The 18,320-nt window shown below is 38.2% G+C and overlaps 2 protein-coding genes across 2 annotated transcripts in view; one reads left to right on the top strand and one right to left on the bottom strand.

Annotated features, from left to right (window-relative positions):
• Positions 1 to 18,320, top strand: part of LOC133630269 (divergent protein kinase domain 2A) — a 482,954-nt gene that overhangs the window by 326,292 nt on the left and 138,342 nt on the right. The gene's annotated exons all lie outside the window — the stretch shown is intronic.
• The window catches only part of LOC133630267 (integrin beta-1-like), a 115,688-nt gene continuing 104,981 nt past the window's right edge, over positions 7,614 to 18,320 (bottom strand). Inside the window, exon 16 of the mRNA XM_062021749.1 lies at positions 7,614 to 8,911. Coding sequence (XP_061877733.1) covers positions 8,843 to 8,911 — 69 coding nt within the window. The 3' untranslated portion in view covers positions 7,614 to 8,842. The remainder of the gene's footprint in view (positions 8,912 to 18,320) is intronic.

Raw genomic sequence — 18,320 nt, 5'->3', positions numbered from 1 at the left:
CAATAGCAATAATTTGAATGACTCTGCCCATTTATTTGTACTACTACTGTGGCTCTTATTTTTTATGATTATTACTAATAGTCAAATTTTATTTATTTATTATATGATATATAACACTGCAATATATATTATTTTACTGTACTTTTATTATATTCTTTACTACTACAATGGTTCATATTTTTACAATTATTGATATTACAACAATTAAGAGTAGAATTATTTTTATTGATAAAAACAGTAACACAACACCACAATTATGGGTGCTGAAAAAGTCTATTAACATCCGAATCGCGATTCATATTTACACCGATTGTGAACTGACTCTGAATTTACTTGATGAAGACTCTACTTTCACTGACTCATGAGTACTTGATGAATACTCTACTTTCACTGACTCATGGGTATTTGATGAAGACTCTACTTTCACTGACTCATGGGTACTTGATGAAGACTCTACTTTCACTGACTCATGAGTACTTGATGAAGACTCTACTTTCACTGACTCATGGGTACTTGATGAAGACTCTACTTTCACTGACTCATGGGTACTTGATGAAGACTCGACTTTACTGACTCATGGGTACTTGATGAATACTCTACTTTCACTGACTCATGGGTATTTGATGAAGACTACTTTCACTGACTCATGGGTACTTGATGAAGACTCTACTTTCACTGACTCATGAGTACTTGATGAAGACTCTACTTTCACTGACTCATGGGTACTTGATGAAGACTCTACTTTCACTGACTCATGGGTACTTGATGAAGACTCTACTTTCACTGACTCATGGGTACTTGATGAAGACTCGACTTTACGGACTCATGGGTACTTGATGAATACTCTACTTTCACTGCCTCATGGGTATTTGATGAAGACTACTTTCACTGACTCATGGGTACTTGATGAAGACTCTACTTTCACTGACTCATGGGTACTTGATGAAGACTCTTTCACTGACTCATGGGTACTTGATGAAGACTCTACTTTCACTGACTCATGAGTACTTGATGAAGACTCTACTTTCACTGACTCATGGGTATTTGATGAAGACTCTACTTTCACTGACTCATGGGTACTTGATGAAGACTCGACTTTACTGACTCATGGGTACTTGATGAATACTCTACTTTCACTGACTCATGGGTATTTGATGAAGACTCTACTTTCACTGACTCATTGGTACTTGATGAAGACTACTTTCACTGACTCATGGGTACTTGATGAAGACTCTACTTTCACTGACTCATGGGTACTTGATGAAGACTCTACTTTCACTGACTCATGGGTACTTGATGAAGACTCTACTTTCACTGAATCATGGGTACTTGATGAAGACTCTACTTTCACTGACTCATGGGTACTTGATGAAGACTCTACTTTCACTGACTCATGGGTATTTGATGAAGACTCTACTTTCCCTGACTCATGGGTACTTGATGAAGACTCTACTTTCACTGACTCATGGGTACTCGATGAAGACTCGACTTTCACTGACTCGTGGGCACTTGATGAAGACTCTACTTTCACTGACTCATGGGTACTTGATGAAGACTACTTTCACTGACTCATGGGTACTTGATGAAGACTCTACTTTCACTGACTCATGGGTACGTGATGAAAACTCTACTTTCACTGACTCATGGGTACTTGATGAAGACTCTAATTTCACTGACTCATGGGTACTTGATGAAGACTACTTTCACTGACTCATGGGTATTTGATGAAGACTCTACTTTCACTGACTCATGGGTACTTGATGAAGACTCTACTTTCACTGACTCATGAGTACTTGATGAAGACTCTACTTTCACTGACTCATGGGTACTTGATGAAGACTCTACTTTCACTGACTCATGGGTACTTGATGAAGACTCGACTTTACTGACTCATGGGTACTTGATGAATACTCTACTTTCACTGACTCATGGGTATTTGATGAAGACTACTTTCACTGACTCATGGGTACTTGATGAAGACTCTACTTTCACTGACTCATGAGTACTTGATGAAGACTCTACTTTCACTGACTCATGGGTACTTGATGAAGACTCTACTTTCACTGACTCATGGGTACTTGATGAAGACTCTACTTTCACTGACTCATGGGTACTTGATGAAGACTCGACTTTACTGACTCATGGGTACTTGATGAATACTCTACTTTCACTGACTCATGGGTATTTGATGAAGACTACTTTCACTGACTCATGGGTACTTGATGAAGACTCTACTTTCACTGACTCATGAGTACTTGATGAAGACTCTACTTTCACTGACTCATGGGTACTTGATGAAGACTCTTTCACTGACTCATGGGTACTTGATGAAGACTCGACTTTACTGACTCATGGGTACTTGATGAATACTCTACTTTCACTGACTCATGGGTATTTGATGAAGACTACTTTCACTGACTCATGGGTACTTGATGAAGACTCTACTTTCACTGACTCATGAGTACTTGATGAAGACTCTACTTTCACTGACTCATGGGTACTTGATGAAGACTCTACTTTCACTGACTCATGGGTACTTGATGAAGACTCTACTTTCACTGACTCATGGGTACTTGATGAAGACTCGACTTTACGGACTCATGGGTACTTGATGAATACTCTACTTTCACTGCCTCATGGGTATTTGATGAAGACTACTTTCACTGACTCATGGGTACTTGATGAAGACTCTACTTTCACTGACTCATGGGTACTTGATGAAGACTCTTTCACTGACTCATGGGTACTTGATGAAGACTCTACTTTCACTGACTCATGAGTACTTGATGAAGACTCTACTTTCACTGACTCATGGGTATTTGATGAAGACTCTACTTTCACTGACTCATGGGTACTTGATGAAGACTCGACTTTACTGACTCATGGGTACTTGATGAATACTCTACTTTCACTGACTCATGGGTATTTGATGAAGACTCTACTTTCACTGACTCATTGGTACTTGATGAAGACTACTTTCACTGACTCATGGGTACTTGATGAAGACTCTACTTTCACTGACTCATGGGTACTTGATGAAGACTCTACTTTCACTGACTCATGGGTACTTGATGAAGACTCTACTTTCACTGAATCATGGGTACTTGATGAAGACTCTACTTTCACTGACTCATGGGTACTTGATGAAGACTCTACTTTCACTGACTCATGGGTATTTGATGAAGACTCTACTTTCCCTGACTCATGGGTACTTGATGAAGACTCTACTTTCACTGACTCATGGGTACTCGATGAAGACTCGACTTTCACTGACTCGTGGGCACTTGATGAAGACTCTACTTTCACTGACTCATGGGTACTTGATGAAGACTACTTTCACTGACTCATGGGTACTTGATGAAGACTCTACTTTCACTGACTCATGGGTACGTGATGAAAACTCTACTTTCACTGACTCATGGGTACTTGATGAAGACTCTAATTTCACTGACTCATGGGTACTTGATGAAGACTACTTTCACTGACTCATGGGTATTTGATGAAGACTCTACTTTCACTGACTCATGGGTACTTGATGAAGACTCTACTTTCACTGACTCATGAGTACTTGATGAAGACTCTACTTTCACTGACTCATGGGTACTTGATGAAGACTCTACTTTCACTGACTCATGGGTACTTGATGAAGACTCGACTTTACTGACTCATGGGTACTTGATGAATACTCTACTTTCACTGACTCATGGGTATTTGATGAAGACTACTTTCACTGACTCATGGGTACTTGATGAAGACTCTACTTTCACTGACTCATGAGTACTTGATGAAGACTCTACTTTCACTGACTCATGGGTACTTGATGAAGACTCTACTTTCACTGACTCATGGGTACTTGATGAAGACTCTACTTTCACTGACTCATGGGTACTTGATGAAGACTCGACTTTACTGACTCATGGGTACTTGATGAATACTCTACTTTCACTGACTCATGGGTATTTGATGAAGACTACTTTCACTGACTCATGGGTACTTGATGAAGACTCTACTTTCACTGACTCATGAGTACTTGATGAAGACTCTACTTTCACTGACTCATGGGTACTTGATGAAGACTCTTTCACTGACTCATGGGTACTTGATGAAGACTCGACTTTACTGACTCATGGGTACTTGATGAATACTCTACTTTCACTGACTCATGGGTATTTGATGAAGACTCTACTTTCACTGACTCATGGGTACTTGATGAAGACTCTACTTTCACTGACTCATGGGTACTTGATGAAGACTCGACTTTACTGACTCATGGGTACTTGATGAATACTCTACTTTCACTGACTCATGAGTACTTGATGAAGACTCTACTTTCACTGACTCATGGGTACTTGATGAAGACTCTACTTTCACTGACTCATGGGTACTTGATGAAGACTCGACTTTACTGACTCATGGGTACTTGATGAATACTCTACTTTCACTGACTCATGGGTATTTGATGAAGACTCTACTTTCACTGACTCATGGGTACTTGATGAAGACTACTTTCACTGACTCATGAGTACTTGATGAAGACTCTACTTTCACTGACTCATGGGTACTTGATGAAGACTCTACTTTCACTGACTCATGGGTACTTGATGAAGACTCTACTTTCACTGAATCATGGGTACTTGATGAAGACTCTACTTTCACTGACTCATGGGTACTTGATGAAGACTCTACTTTCACTGACTCATGGGTATTTGATGAAGACTCTACTTTCCCTGACTCATGGGTACTTGATGAAGACTCTACTTTCACTGACTCATGGGTGCTCGATGAAGACTCGACTTTCACTGACTCATGGGCACTTGATGAAGACTCTACTTTCACTGACTCATGGGTACTTGATGAAGACTACTTTCACTGACTCATGGGTACTTGATGAAGACTCTACTTTCACTGACTCATGGGTACGTGATGAAAACTCTACTTTCACTGACTCATGGGTACTTGATGAAGACTCTAATTTCACTGACTCATGGGTACTTGATGAAGACTACTTTCACTGACTCATGGGTATTTGATGAAGACTCTACTTTCACTGACTCATGGGCACTTGATGAAGACTCTACTTTCACTGACTCATGGGTACTTGATGAAGACTCTACTTTCACTGACTCATGGGTACTTGATGAAGACTCTACTTTCACTGACTCATGGGCACTTGATGAAGACTCTACTTTCACTGACTCATGGGTACTTGATGAAGACTCTACTTTCACTGACTCATGGGTACTTGATGAATACTCTACTTTCACTGACTCATGGGTACTTGATGAAGACTCTACTTTCACTGACTCATGGGCACTTGATGAAGACTCTACTTTCACTGACTCATGAGTACTTGATGAAGACTACTTTCACTGACTCATGAGTACTTGATGAAGACTACTTTCACTGACTCATGGGTACTTGATGAAGACTCTACTTTCACTGACTCATGGGTACTTGATGAAGACTATACTTTCACTGACTCATGGGTACTTGATGAAGACTCGACTTTACTGACTCATGGGTTCCTCAATGAAGACTATTTTCACTGACTCATGGGTACTTGATGAAGACTCTACTTTCACTGACTCATGGGTACTTGATGAAGACTCTACTTTCACTGACTCATGAGTACTTGATGAAGACTACTTTCACTGACTCATGAGTACTTGATGAAGACTACTTTCACTGACTCATGGGTACTTGATGAAGACTCTACTTTCACTGACTCATGGGTACTTGATGAAGACTATACTTTCACTGACTCATGGGTACTTGATGAAGACTCGACTTTACTGACTCATGGGTTCCTCAATGAAGACTATTTTCACTGACTCATGGGTACTTGATGAAGACTCGACTTTCACTGACTCATGGGTACTTGATGAAGACTCTACTTTCACTGACTCATGGGTACTTGATGAAGACTACTTTCACTGACTCATGGGTACTTGATGAAGACTCTACTTTCACTGACTCATGGGTACTTGATGAAGACTCTACTTTCACTGACTCATAGGTACTTGATGAAGACTCTACTTTCACTGACTGATGGGTACTTGATGAAGACTCTACTTTCACTGACTCATGGGTACTTGATGAAGACTCTACTTTCACTGACTCATGGGTACTTGATGAAGACTCTACTTTCACTGACTCATGGGTACTTGATGAAGACTCTACTTTCACTGACTCATGGGTACTTGATGAAGACTACTTTCACTGACTCACGGGTACTTGATGAAGACTCTACTTTCACTGACTCATGGGTACTTGATGAAGACTCTACTTTCACTGACTCATGGGTACTTGATGAAGATTACTTTCACTGACTCATGGGTACTTGATGAAGACTCTACTTTCACTGACTCATGGGTACTTGATGAAGACTGTACTTTCACTGACTCATGGGTACTTGATGAATACTCTACTTTCACTGACTCATGGGTACTTGATGCAGACTCTACTTTCACTGACTTATGGGTACTTGATGAAGACTCTACTTTCCCTGACTCATGGGTACTTGATGAAGACTCTACTTTCACTGACTCATGGGTATTTGATGAAGACTCTACTTTCCCTGACTCATGGGTACTTGATGAAGACTCTACTTTCAATGACTCATGGGCACTTGATGAAGACTCAATTTTCAATGACTCATGGGCACTTGATGAAGACTCTACTTTCACTGACTCATGGGTACTTGATGAAGACTCTAATTTCACTGACTCATGGGTACTTGATGAAGACTCTACTTTCACTGACTCATGGGTACTTGATGAATACTCTACTTTCACTGACTCATGGGTACTTGATGTAGACTACTTTCACTGACTCATGGGTACTTCATGAAAACTCTACTTTCACTGACTCATGGGTACTTGATGAAGACTCTACTTTCACTGACTCATGGGTACTTGATGAAGACTCTACTTTCACTGAATCATGGGTACTTGATGAAGACTCTACTTTCACTGAATCATGAGTACTTGATGAAGACTCTACTTTCACTGACTCATGGGTACTTGATGAAGACTCTACTTTCACTGAATCATGGGTACTTGATGAAGACTCTACTTTCACTGACTCATGGGTACTTGATGAAGACTCTACTTTCACTGACTCATGGGTACTTGATGAATACTTTACTTTCACTGACTCATGAGTACTTGATGAAGACTACTTTCACTGACTCATGGGTACTTGATGAAGACTCTACTTTCACTGACTCATGGGTACTTGATGAAGACTCGACTTTCACTGACTCATGGGTACTTGATGAAGACTATTTTCACCGACTCATGGGTACTTGATGAAGACTCGACTTTACTGACTCATGGGTTCCTCAATGAAGACTCAACTTTAGTGACTCATCTATTGTAATTTGAATTGTCACCCCCCAAAAAATGGAATGTAATCGAGAGTTGTCAGACTTTCATCCCTAATAATAATAATAATAATAATATCATTCATTTTATTGTTGATCATAACGATCGATCAAAATGATAAATGGAGGCCGAGTAGATTATTTAAAAACAATGCACTGTAAAATGGTTACTCTTAATGGATTCCAGGAGATATTGGTGTAAACGTCAGACACGACCAGGCACACCATTTTGGCAGTTTATTTAATAAATAAGTCATTACAGCATTGGGAGAGAACATGGTGATGCAATAAAAGGCACTTACCAAACAATACTGTAAAGGCGTGTGTGTACGTGCTCCATGGTGAAGGATGCTAAATGCTAACTAAACTGGGTAAACTTTAAATTGGGCAACAAAACAAAAAAAAAACACAGGAAAAGGACCTGAGAATTATGAGTAATAAAGTCCAAAAAGTAATTTGTATGAAGAAAAAAGACTGTATTGTTCATGTTATAATTAGACGAGTGGTATAAAGTCCCTCGGTGATGGCGTGTCAATGTTCAGAACATTTCAACTCCTTCAAAACAAAGAGTGCAATAAAAGCTACTTTTGAACAAACATTGCATTGTCTAGGCAAGATAAGATATGTACATAGACCACTCTACATAGACCACTCTACATAGACCACTCTACATAGACCACCCTACATAGACCACTCTACATAGACCACTCTACATAGACCACTCTACATAGACCACTCTACATAGACCACCCTACATAGACCACCCTACATAGACCACTCTACATAGACCACTCTACATAGACCACTCTACATAGACCACCCTACATAGACCACCCTACATAGACCACTCTACATAGACCACTCTACATAGACCACTCTACATAGACCACTCTACATAGACCACCCTACATAGACCACTCTACATAGACCACTCTACATAGACCACTCTACATAGACCACCCTACATAGACCACCCTACATAGACCACTCTACATAGACCACTCTACATAGACCACTCTACATAGACCACCCTACATAGACCACTCTACATAGACCACTCTACATAGACCACAATACATAGCCCACTTTACATAGACCACCCTACATAGACCACTCTACATAGACCACTCTACATAGACCACTCTACATAGACCACTCTACATAGACCACCCTACATAGACCACCCTACATAGACCACTCTACATAGACCACCCTACATAGACCACTCCTCAGGTCCAACACACCGTAGAAGTGCACACGACAAACCTTTACCAAGCTGAATATTCCCGTGTATGTTGGTGATAGCGTGGTGACAAAGGGGCTTCTTTTCTTGCACACATGTGACTGTTCAAAGTATATACATGTACTGTACATCCACAATAAGAGAGAAGCACATAAATACGCGTGTTAGTGGAGGCGGCGCTGGTCAAATGGAGCGTTGTCGTGACAACCGTCTCCTCAGCATTTGCCTTCATACTTGGGGTTGACCACGGTGGTGACGGCACTTTTGTAGATGGGATTCTCACCCTGAAGGAAACACAGCGACACTTAGGAGATAACATGACACTTAGGAGATAACAACATGACACTTAGGAGATAACATGACACTTAGGAGATACAACATGACACTTAGGAGATAACATGACACTTAGGAGATAACATGACACTTAGGAGATAATACTTAGGAGACAACATGACACTTAGGAGATACAACATGACACTTAGGAGATAACATGACACTTAGGAGATAACAACATGACACTTAGGAGATAACAACATGACACTTAGGAGATACAACATGACACTTAGGAGATAATACTTAGGAGATAACATGACACTTAGGAGATACAACATGACACTTAGGAGATACAACATGACACTTAGGAGATAATACTTAGGAGATAACATGACACTTAGGAGATACAACATGACACTTAGGAGATAACATGACACTTAGGAGATACAACATGACACTTAGGAGATACAACATGACACTTAGGAGATAATACTTAGGAGATAACATGACACTTAGGAGATACAGCATGACACTTAGGAGATAACATGACACTTAGGAGATACAACATGACACTTAGGAGATAACATGACACTTAGGAGATAACATGACACTTAGGAGATATCATGACACTTAGGAGATACAACATGACACTTAGGAGATAACAACATGAAGTTTGGCACACTAGTTAGGGACTCTGGTGTGGAAGTTAGGACCAAACACGAGAAACTTTAAAAGTGATCCAAATGTGTACTTGTCCAAACTTTTGTACGCACATGTTCAATGTTTCAGTACTTCCTGTTTCAGTACTTCCTGTTCTCTGACCAGACCTGGAGGACACACTGCTCTGTGACACTCAGGAAGGCTCAAGTCTCACTGACTCACGGGTACTCAATGAGAACTCAACTTTCACTGACTCATAGGTAGTCTATGAAGATTCAACTTTCACTGACTCATAGGTACTCTATGGAGATTCAACTTTCACTGACTCATAGGTACTTAAAGATTCAACTTTCACTAACTCATGGGTACTCTATGAAGATTCAACTTTCACTGACTCACAGGTACTCTATGAAGACTCTACTTTCACTGACTCATGGGTACTTGATGAAGACTACTTTCACTGACTCATGGGTACTTGATGAAGACTCTACTTTCACTGACTCATTCGTACTTGATGAAGACTACTTTCACTGACTCACGGGTACTCTATGAAAACACTACTTTCACTGACTCATGGGCACTTGATGAAGACTCTACTTTCACTGACTCATGGGCACTTGATGAAGACTCTACTTTCACTGACTCATGGGCACTTGATGAAGACTACTTTCACTGACTCACGGGTACTGTATGAAAACCCTACTTTCACTGACTCATGGGTACTTGATGAAGACTCTACTTTCACTGACTCATGGGTACTTGATGAAGACTCTACTTTCACTGACTCATGGGTACTTGATGAAGACTCTACTTTCACTGACTCATGGGTACTTGATGAAGACTCTACTTTCATTCACTCATGGGTACTTGATGAAGACTCTACTTTCACTGACTCATGGGTACTTGATGAAGACTCTACTTTCATTCACTCATGGGTACTTGATGAAGACTCTACTTTTACTGACTCATAGGTACATGATGAAGACTCTACTTTCACTGACTCATGGGTACTTGATGAAGAATCTGCTTTCACTGACTCATGGCTACTTGATGAAGACTCTACTTTCATTCACTCATGGGTACTTGATGAAGACTCTACTTTCACTGACTCATGGGCACTCGATGAAGACCACTTTCACTGACTCATGGGCACTTGATGAAGACTACTTTCACTGACTCACGGGTACTCTATGAAAACCCTTTCACTGACTCATGGGTACTTGATGAAGACTCTACTTTCACTGACTCATGGGCACTTGATGAAGACTCTACTTTCACTGACTCATGGGTACTTGATGAAGACTCTACTTTCACTGAATCACGGGTACTTGATGAAGACTCTACTTTCACTGACTCATGGGTACTTGATGAAGAATCTACTTTCACTGACTCATGGGTACTTGATGAAGACTCTACTTTCACTGACTCATGGGTACTTGATGAAGAATCTGCTTTCACTGACTCATGGGTACTTGATGAAGACTCTACTTTCACTGACTCATGGGTACTTGATGAAGACTCTACTTTCACTGACTCATGGGCACTCGATGAAGACCACTTTCACTGACTCATGGGCACTTGATGAAGACTACTTTCACTGACTCACGGGTACTCTATGAAAACCCTACTTTCACTGACTCATGGGTACTTGATGAAGACTCTACTTTCACTGACTCATGGGCACTTGATGAAGACTCTACTTTCACTGACTCATGGGTACTTGATGAAGACTCTACTTTCACTGACTCATGGGTACTTGATGAAGACTCTACTTTCACTGACTCATGGGTACTTGATGAAGACTCTACTTTCACTGACTCATGGGTACTTGATGAAGACTCTACTTTCACTGACTCATGGGTACTTGATGAAGACTCTACTTTCACTGACTCATGGGTACTTGATGAAGAATCTGCTTTCACTGACTCATGGCTACTTGATGAAGACTCTACTTTCATTCACTCATGGGTACTTGATGAAGACTCTACTTTCACTGACTCATGGGTACTCGATGAAGACCACTTTCACTGACTCATGGGCACTTGATGAAGACTACTTTCACTGACTCACGGGTACTCTATGAAAACCCTACTTTCATTGACTCATGGGTACTTGATGAAGACTCTACTTTCACTGACTCATGGGCACTTGATGAAGACTCTACTTTCACTGACTCATGGGTACTTGATGAAGACTCTACTTTCACTGACTCATGGGTACTTGATGAAGACTCTACTTTCACTGACTCATGGGTACTCGATGAAGACTCTACTTTCACTGACTCATGGGTACTTGATGAAGACTCGACTTTAGTGACTCATGTGTACTTTAATGAAGACTCGACTTTCACTGACTCACAGGTGCACTAAGTGATACGCTTTGCGATGACTTTTACTCCAGTGAGCAACTACTCAGTGTCCGCCCTGAGATGGGTAGGTCGTGAGTTCAAACCCCGGCCGAGTCATACCAAAGACTATAAAAATGGGAGCTATTACCTCCCTGCTTGGCACTCCGCATCAAGGGTTGGAATTGGGGGTTAAATCACCAAAAATGATTCCCGGGGGAGGCCACTGCTGCTGCTCACTGCTCCCCTCACCTCCCAGGGGGTGATCAAGGGGATGGGTCAAATGCAGAGGACATATTTCACCACACCTAGTGTGTGTGGGACAGTCTTTAACTTGAACTTAACTCAATAGAACTCAAGTGAGTAAAATAGTTTGAGTTTCCAGTCACTAGTGAACAGCACCATGAAGAAAACCAAGACATTTATTGGTCAACTTAGGGATCAAAGTGTTCCTGTAAGTGGTGCAAAAAGTACTGAGACATGGAAACTTGACCTACCAGTGTAAATCTAAAGATACATTCAAAGTGACGACACACAATCATGACATGCCTTTGATGTTAACACTGAAGTCGAAATACGTGACGCCATCTTTAATCCAAAACCGACTTACCGGACAGCAGCTTTGTGATAGTAGTCTGAATCAAACCTAATCCTGTGTTTTATCACAGCACACTCATGCGTTTACTCCACTATTGCTCTACACCAGGGGTCACCAACCTTTTTGAAAGCAAGAGCTACTTCTTGGGTAGTGATTAATGCGGAGGGCTACCAGTTTGATACACACTTAAATAAATTGCCAGAAATAGCCAATTTGCTCAATTTACCTTTAACTCTATGTTATTATTAATAATTAATTATATTTATCTTTGTGGAAACACTGATCATCTTAATGATTTCTCACAATAAATATATATAGAAACAGATAAATATCAATATGCAACACTTTATTTTTATATTTTCTCTAAGTGCACATTTTTTAAATTGAACATTTTCAAATGATCACTTCTAAGAGAGTCTTGTGAAATCACAATATCCCATTTTAACTAGCTAGCTTCTTTATAAAAGAAGAGAAAACACGAAAAAAATGAAAATTAAATTTTGAAACATAGTTTATCTTCAATTTCGACTCTTTAAAATTCAAAATTCAACCAAAAAAAAGAAGAGAAAAACAAGCTAATTCGAATCTTTTGGAAAAAATTTAAAAAAGAATTTATGGAACATCATTAGTAATTTTTCCTGATTAAGATTAATTTTAGAATTTTGATGACATGTTTTAAATAGGTTAAAATCCAATCTGCACTTTGTTAGAATATATAACAAATTGGACCAAGCTATATTTCTAACAAAGACAAATCATTATTTCTTCTAGAATTTCCAGAACAAAAATTTTAAAAGAAATTCAAAAGACTTTGAAATAAGATTTAGATTTGATTGTACAGATTTTCTAGATTTGCCAGAATCATTTTTTTGAATTTTAATCATAATAAGTTTGAAGAAATATTTCACAAATATTCTTCGTCGAAAAAACAGAAGCTAAAATGAAGAATTAAATTAAAATGTATTTATTATTCTTTACAATAAAAAAAATAAATGCACTTGAACATTGATTTAAATTGTCAGGAAAGAAGAGGAAGGAATTTAAAAGGTAAAAAGGTATATGTGTTTAAAACTCCTAAAATCATTTTTAAGGTTGTATTTTTCCTCTAAAATTGTCTTTCTGAAAGTTGTAAGAAGCAAAGTAAAAAAATAAATGAATTTATTTAAACAAGTGAAGACCAAGTCTTTCAAATATTTTCTTGGATTTTCAAATTCTATTTGAGTTTTGTCTCTCTTAGAATTAAAAATGTCGAGCAAAGCGAGACCAGCTTGCTAGTAAATAAATACAATTTAAAAAATAGAGGCAGCTCACTGGTAAGTGCTGCTATTTGAGCTATTTTTAGAACAGGCCAGCGGGCTACTCATCTGGTCCTTACGGGCGACCTGGTGCCCGCGGGCACCGTGTTGGTGACCCCTGCTCTACACCTTCATGTATGCTGCATTGTTGGAAAACAAACAAAGCATCCAATAAAACCGGGATAATGTGTTCCTCTTATCGCTCCTACAAGTAAAGGGCAAGAAGAAGAAAGCGAGTGTGCAAACACACACACACACACACACACACACACACACACACACACACACACACACACACACACACACACACACACACACACACACACACACACACACACACACAAACACACACACACACACACACCAACAAGCCATGCGGGGAAAACCTGGTGGACATGAAAAGGAATACAAACTTAAAGGGCATCTGGTCTACGTCCATAGTTTGGATTCTGGAACTTATTGATAGGACTCTTGTATATGGGGTTGTCTTGCTACAGGTAGAGAATGAGCACAGAAAAGGACAGAAAGGGTAAGAGAACAAAAACAAGTCTGCGAGGGAGGAAAGAACAAAGATGACAAAAGATAACCAGAACCAAAAAAAAGGGGTTAGGAATCAGCCGAGTGGGAATAAGTCATTTCCACCACTAGATGGAGGAAGAATGAGGTGATGCCACCACTAGGGGGAGGCAGACTGCAGACTGTGGTCATGTTACTGAGGACTGAGCAGGAGAGGAGCTGAGGACACGCCCCGCCTGCTCACAGTGCATAACATTACCTAAAAAGTCCATGCGGCCTCCCACTTTTTCCGTTTCATTTTGAGCCCGGTTCAAAAGCAACATCATGGATCTGTTTCTTCAGCTGTGACTCCCCACAAGGAAAATAGGGAACGGCGCTCTCATATTAAGGCCTCTGCAAATCTCATTTACGACACACGATACACGATCCTCACACGTTTAAAGTTCGCCATTGCACTCGGCACCTGTTTTTATTATTTATTTTTTCTCACCCCCCATTGTTTACCTGTATCTCACCTTTTCTGTTCTGTCTCCCTGTAATGTTTGATCCTGTTCTGGCTCCCTGTAATGTTTGGTCCTGTTCTGTCTCCCCTGTAATGTTTGATCCTGTTCTGTCTCCCTGTAATGTTTGATCCTGTTCTGTCTCCCTGTAATGTTTGATCATGTTCTGGCTCCCTGTAATGTTTGATCCTGTTCTGGCTCCCTGTAATGTTTGATCCTGTTCTGTCTCCCTGTAATGTTTGATCCTGTTCTGGCTCCCTGTAATGTTTGATCCTGTTCTGTCTCCCTGTAATGTTTGATCCTGTTCTGTCTCCCTGTAATGTTTGATCCTGTTCTGTCTCCCTGTAATGTTTGATCCTGTTCTGTCTCCCTGTAATGTTTGATCCTGTTCTGTCTCCCTGTAATGTTTGATCCTGTTCTGGCTCCCTGTAATGTTTGATCCTGTTCTGTCTCCCTGTAATGTTTGATCCTGTTCTGTCTCCCTGTAATGTTTGATCCTGTTCTGGCTCCCTGTAATGTTTGATCCTGTTCTGTCTCCCTGTAATGTTTGATCCTGTTCTGGCTCCCCTGTAATGTTTGATCCTGTTCTGTCACCCTGTAATGTTTGATCCTGTTCTGGCTCCCTGTAATGTTTGATCCTGTTCTGGCTCCCTGTAATGTTTGATCCTGTTCTGGCTCCCTGTAATGTTTAATCCTGTTCTGTCTCCCTGTAATGTTTGATCCTGTTCTGGCTCCCTGTAATGTTTGATCCTGTTCTGTCTCCCTGTAATGTTTGATCCTGTTCTGGCTCCCTGTAATGTTTGATCCTGTTCTGTCTCCCTGTAATGTTTGATCCTGTTCTGGCTCCCTGTAATGTTTGATCCTGTTCTGTCTCCCTGTAATGTTTGATCCTGTTCTGTCTCCCTGTAATGTTTGATCCTGTTCTGGCTCCCTGTAATGTTTGATCCTGTTATGTCTCCCTGTAATGTTTGATCCTGTTCTGGCTCCCTGTAATGTTTGATCCTGTTCTGTCTCCCTGTAATGTTTGATCCTGTTCTGTCTCCCTGTAATGTTTGATCCTGTTCTGTCTCCCTTGTAATGTTTGATCCTGTTCTGTCTCCCTTGTAATGTTTGATCCTGTTCTGTCTCCCTTGTAATGTTTGATCCTGTTCTGGCTCCCTGTAATGTTTGATCCTGTTCTGTCTCCCTTGTAATGTTTGTCTGATCTTGAATGGGATTGTGCTGAAAATGTTAATTTCCCCTGGGGGATTAATAAAGTATTTGTGATTGTGATGCATGCATTGGTATGAGCAGTGTAGGTGTGAAGAAGATCTGAAATGTCATCTAGTCAGGGTGAGGGATGGACATTTTTTAGCATTTGCAAAAAAAAAAAAAAAAAAAGAAGTTTTTAATGATACGGCGTCTCGTGTTTAAAATGTCAGCCACCTTAAAGCAGAGAATAATCACTGGATTCCATTTATAAAATAATATGCTTCAATAAAAACGTCCTTAACCGATATCATTACGGTTAAGGACAATTACAGCAATTAATTATCCTAATATTCATGTTAATTCTTCTAATATTCATGTTAATTCTCCTAATATTCATGTTAATTCTCCTAATATTCATGTTAATTCTCCTAATATTCATTAAATTCTCCTACTATTCATTTAATTATCCTTATATTCATGTTAATTCTCCTGATATTCATTTAATTCTCCTAATAGTCATGTTAATTCTCCTAATATTCATGTTAATTCTCCTAATATTCATTTAATTCTCCTAATATTCATGTTAATTCTCCTAATATTCATGTTAATTCTCCTAATATTCATTTAATTCTCCTTATATTCATGTTAATTCTCCTAATATTCATTTAATTCTCCTACTATTCATGTTAATTCTCCTAATATTAATTTAATTCTCCTTATATTCATGTTAATTCTCCTAATATTCATGTTAATTCTCCTAATATTCATTTAATTCTCCTAATATTCATGTTAATTATCCTAATATTCATTTAATTCTCCTAATATTCATTTAATTCTCCTAATATTCATGTTAATTCTCCTTATATTCATGTTAATTCTCCTAATATTAATTTAATTGTCCTTATATTCATGTTAATTCTCCTTATATTCATTTAATTCTCCTAATATTCATGTTAATTCTCCTAACATTCATGTTAATTCTCCTAATATTCATTTAATTCTCCTAATATTCATGTTAATTCTCTTAATATTCATTTAATTCTCCTAATATTCATGTTAATTCTCCTAATATTCATGTTAATTCTGCTAATATTCATGTTAATTCTCCTAATATTCATGTTAATTCTCCTACTATTCATTTAATTCTCCTTATATTCATGTTAATTCTCCTAATAGTAATTTAATTCTCCTAATATTAATTTAATTCTCCTTATATTCATGTTAATTCTCTTACTATTCATTTAATTCTCCTTATATTCATGTTAATTTTCCTTATATTCATGTTAATTCTCCTAATATTCATGTTAATTCTCCTTATATTCATGTTAATTCTCCTAATATTCATTTAATTCTCCTATAATTCATGTTAATTCTCCTAATATTCATGTTAATTCTCCTTATATTCATGTTAATTCTCCTAATATTAATTTAATTCTCCTTATATTCATGTTAATTCTCCTAATCATTTATTTCTCCTAATATTCTTGTTAATTCTCCTAATATTCATTTAATTCTACTAATATTCATGTTAATTCTCCTTATATTCATGTTAATTCTCCTAATATTAATTTAATTCTCCTTATATTCATGTTAATTCTCCTTATATTCATTTAATTCTCCTAATATTCATGTTAATTCTCCTAACATTCATGTTAATTCTCCTAATATTCATTTAATTCTCCTAATATTCATGTTAATTCTCTTAATATTCATTTAATTCTCCTAATATTCATGTTAATTCTCCTAATATTCATGTTAATTCTGCTAATATTCATGTTAATTCTCCTAATATTCATTTAATTCTCCTAATATTTATTTAATTTTTATAATATTCATGTTAATTCTCATAATATTCATGTTAATTCTCCTAATATTCATGTTAATTCTCCTAATATTCATTTAATTATCCTAATATTCATGTTAATTATCCTAATATTCATGTTAATGCTCCTAATATTCATGTTAATTCTCCTACTATTCATTTAATTCTCCTTATATTCATGTTAATTCTCCTTATATTCATTTAATTCTCCTAATATTCATGTTAATTCTCCTAACATTCATGTTAATTCTCCTAATATTCATTTAATTCTCCTAATATTCATGTTAATTCTCTTAATATTCATTTAATTCTCCTAATATTCATGTTAATTCTCCTAATATTCATGTTAATTCTGCTAATATTCATGTTAATTCTCCTAATATTCATTTAATTCTCCTACTATTCATGTTAATTCTCCTAATATTAATTTAATTCTCCTTATATTCATGTTAATTCTCCTAATATTCATGTTAATTCTCCTAATATTCATGTTA

The sequence above is a fragment of the Entelurus aequoreus genome, linkage group LG15 (genome assembly GCF_033978785.1).
Source record: "Entelurus aequoreus isolate RoL-2023_Sb linkage group LG15, RoL_Eaeq_v1.1, whole genome shotgun sequence".
Classification (NCBI taxonomy): Eukaryota; Metazoa; Chordata; class Actinopteri; order Syngnathiformes; family Syngnathidae; genus Entelurus; species Entelurus aequoreus.
Note: the sequence above shows the minus strand (reverse complement) of the source record. Positions and strands in the feature narration are given on the sequence as shown.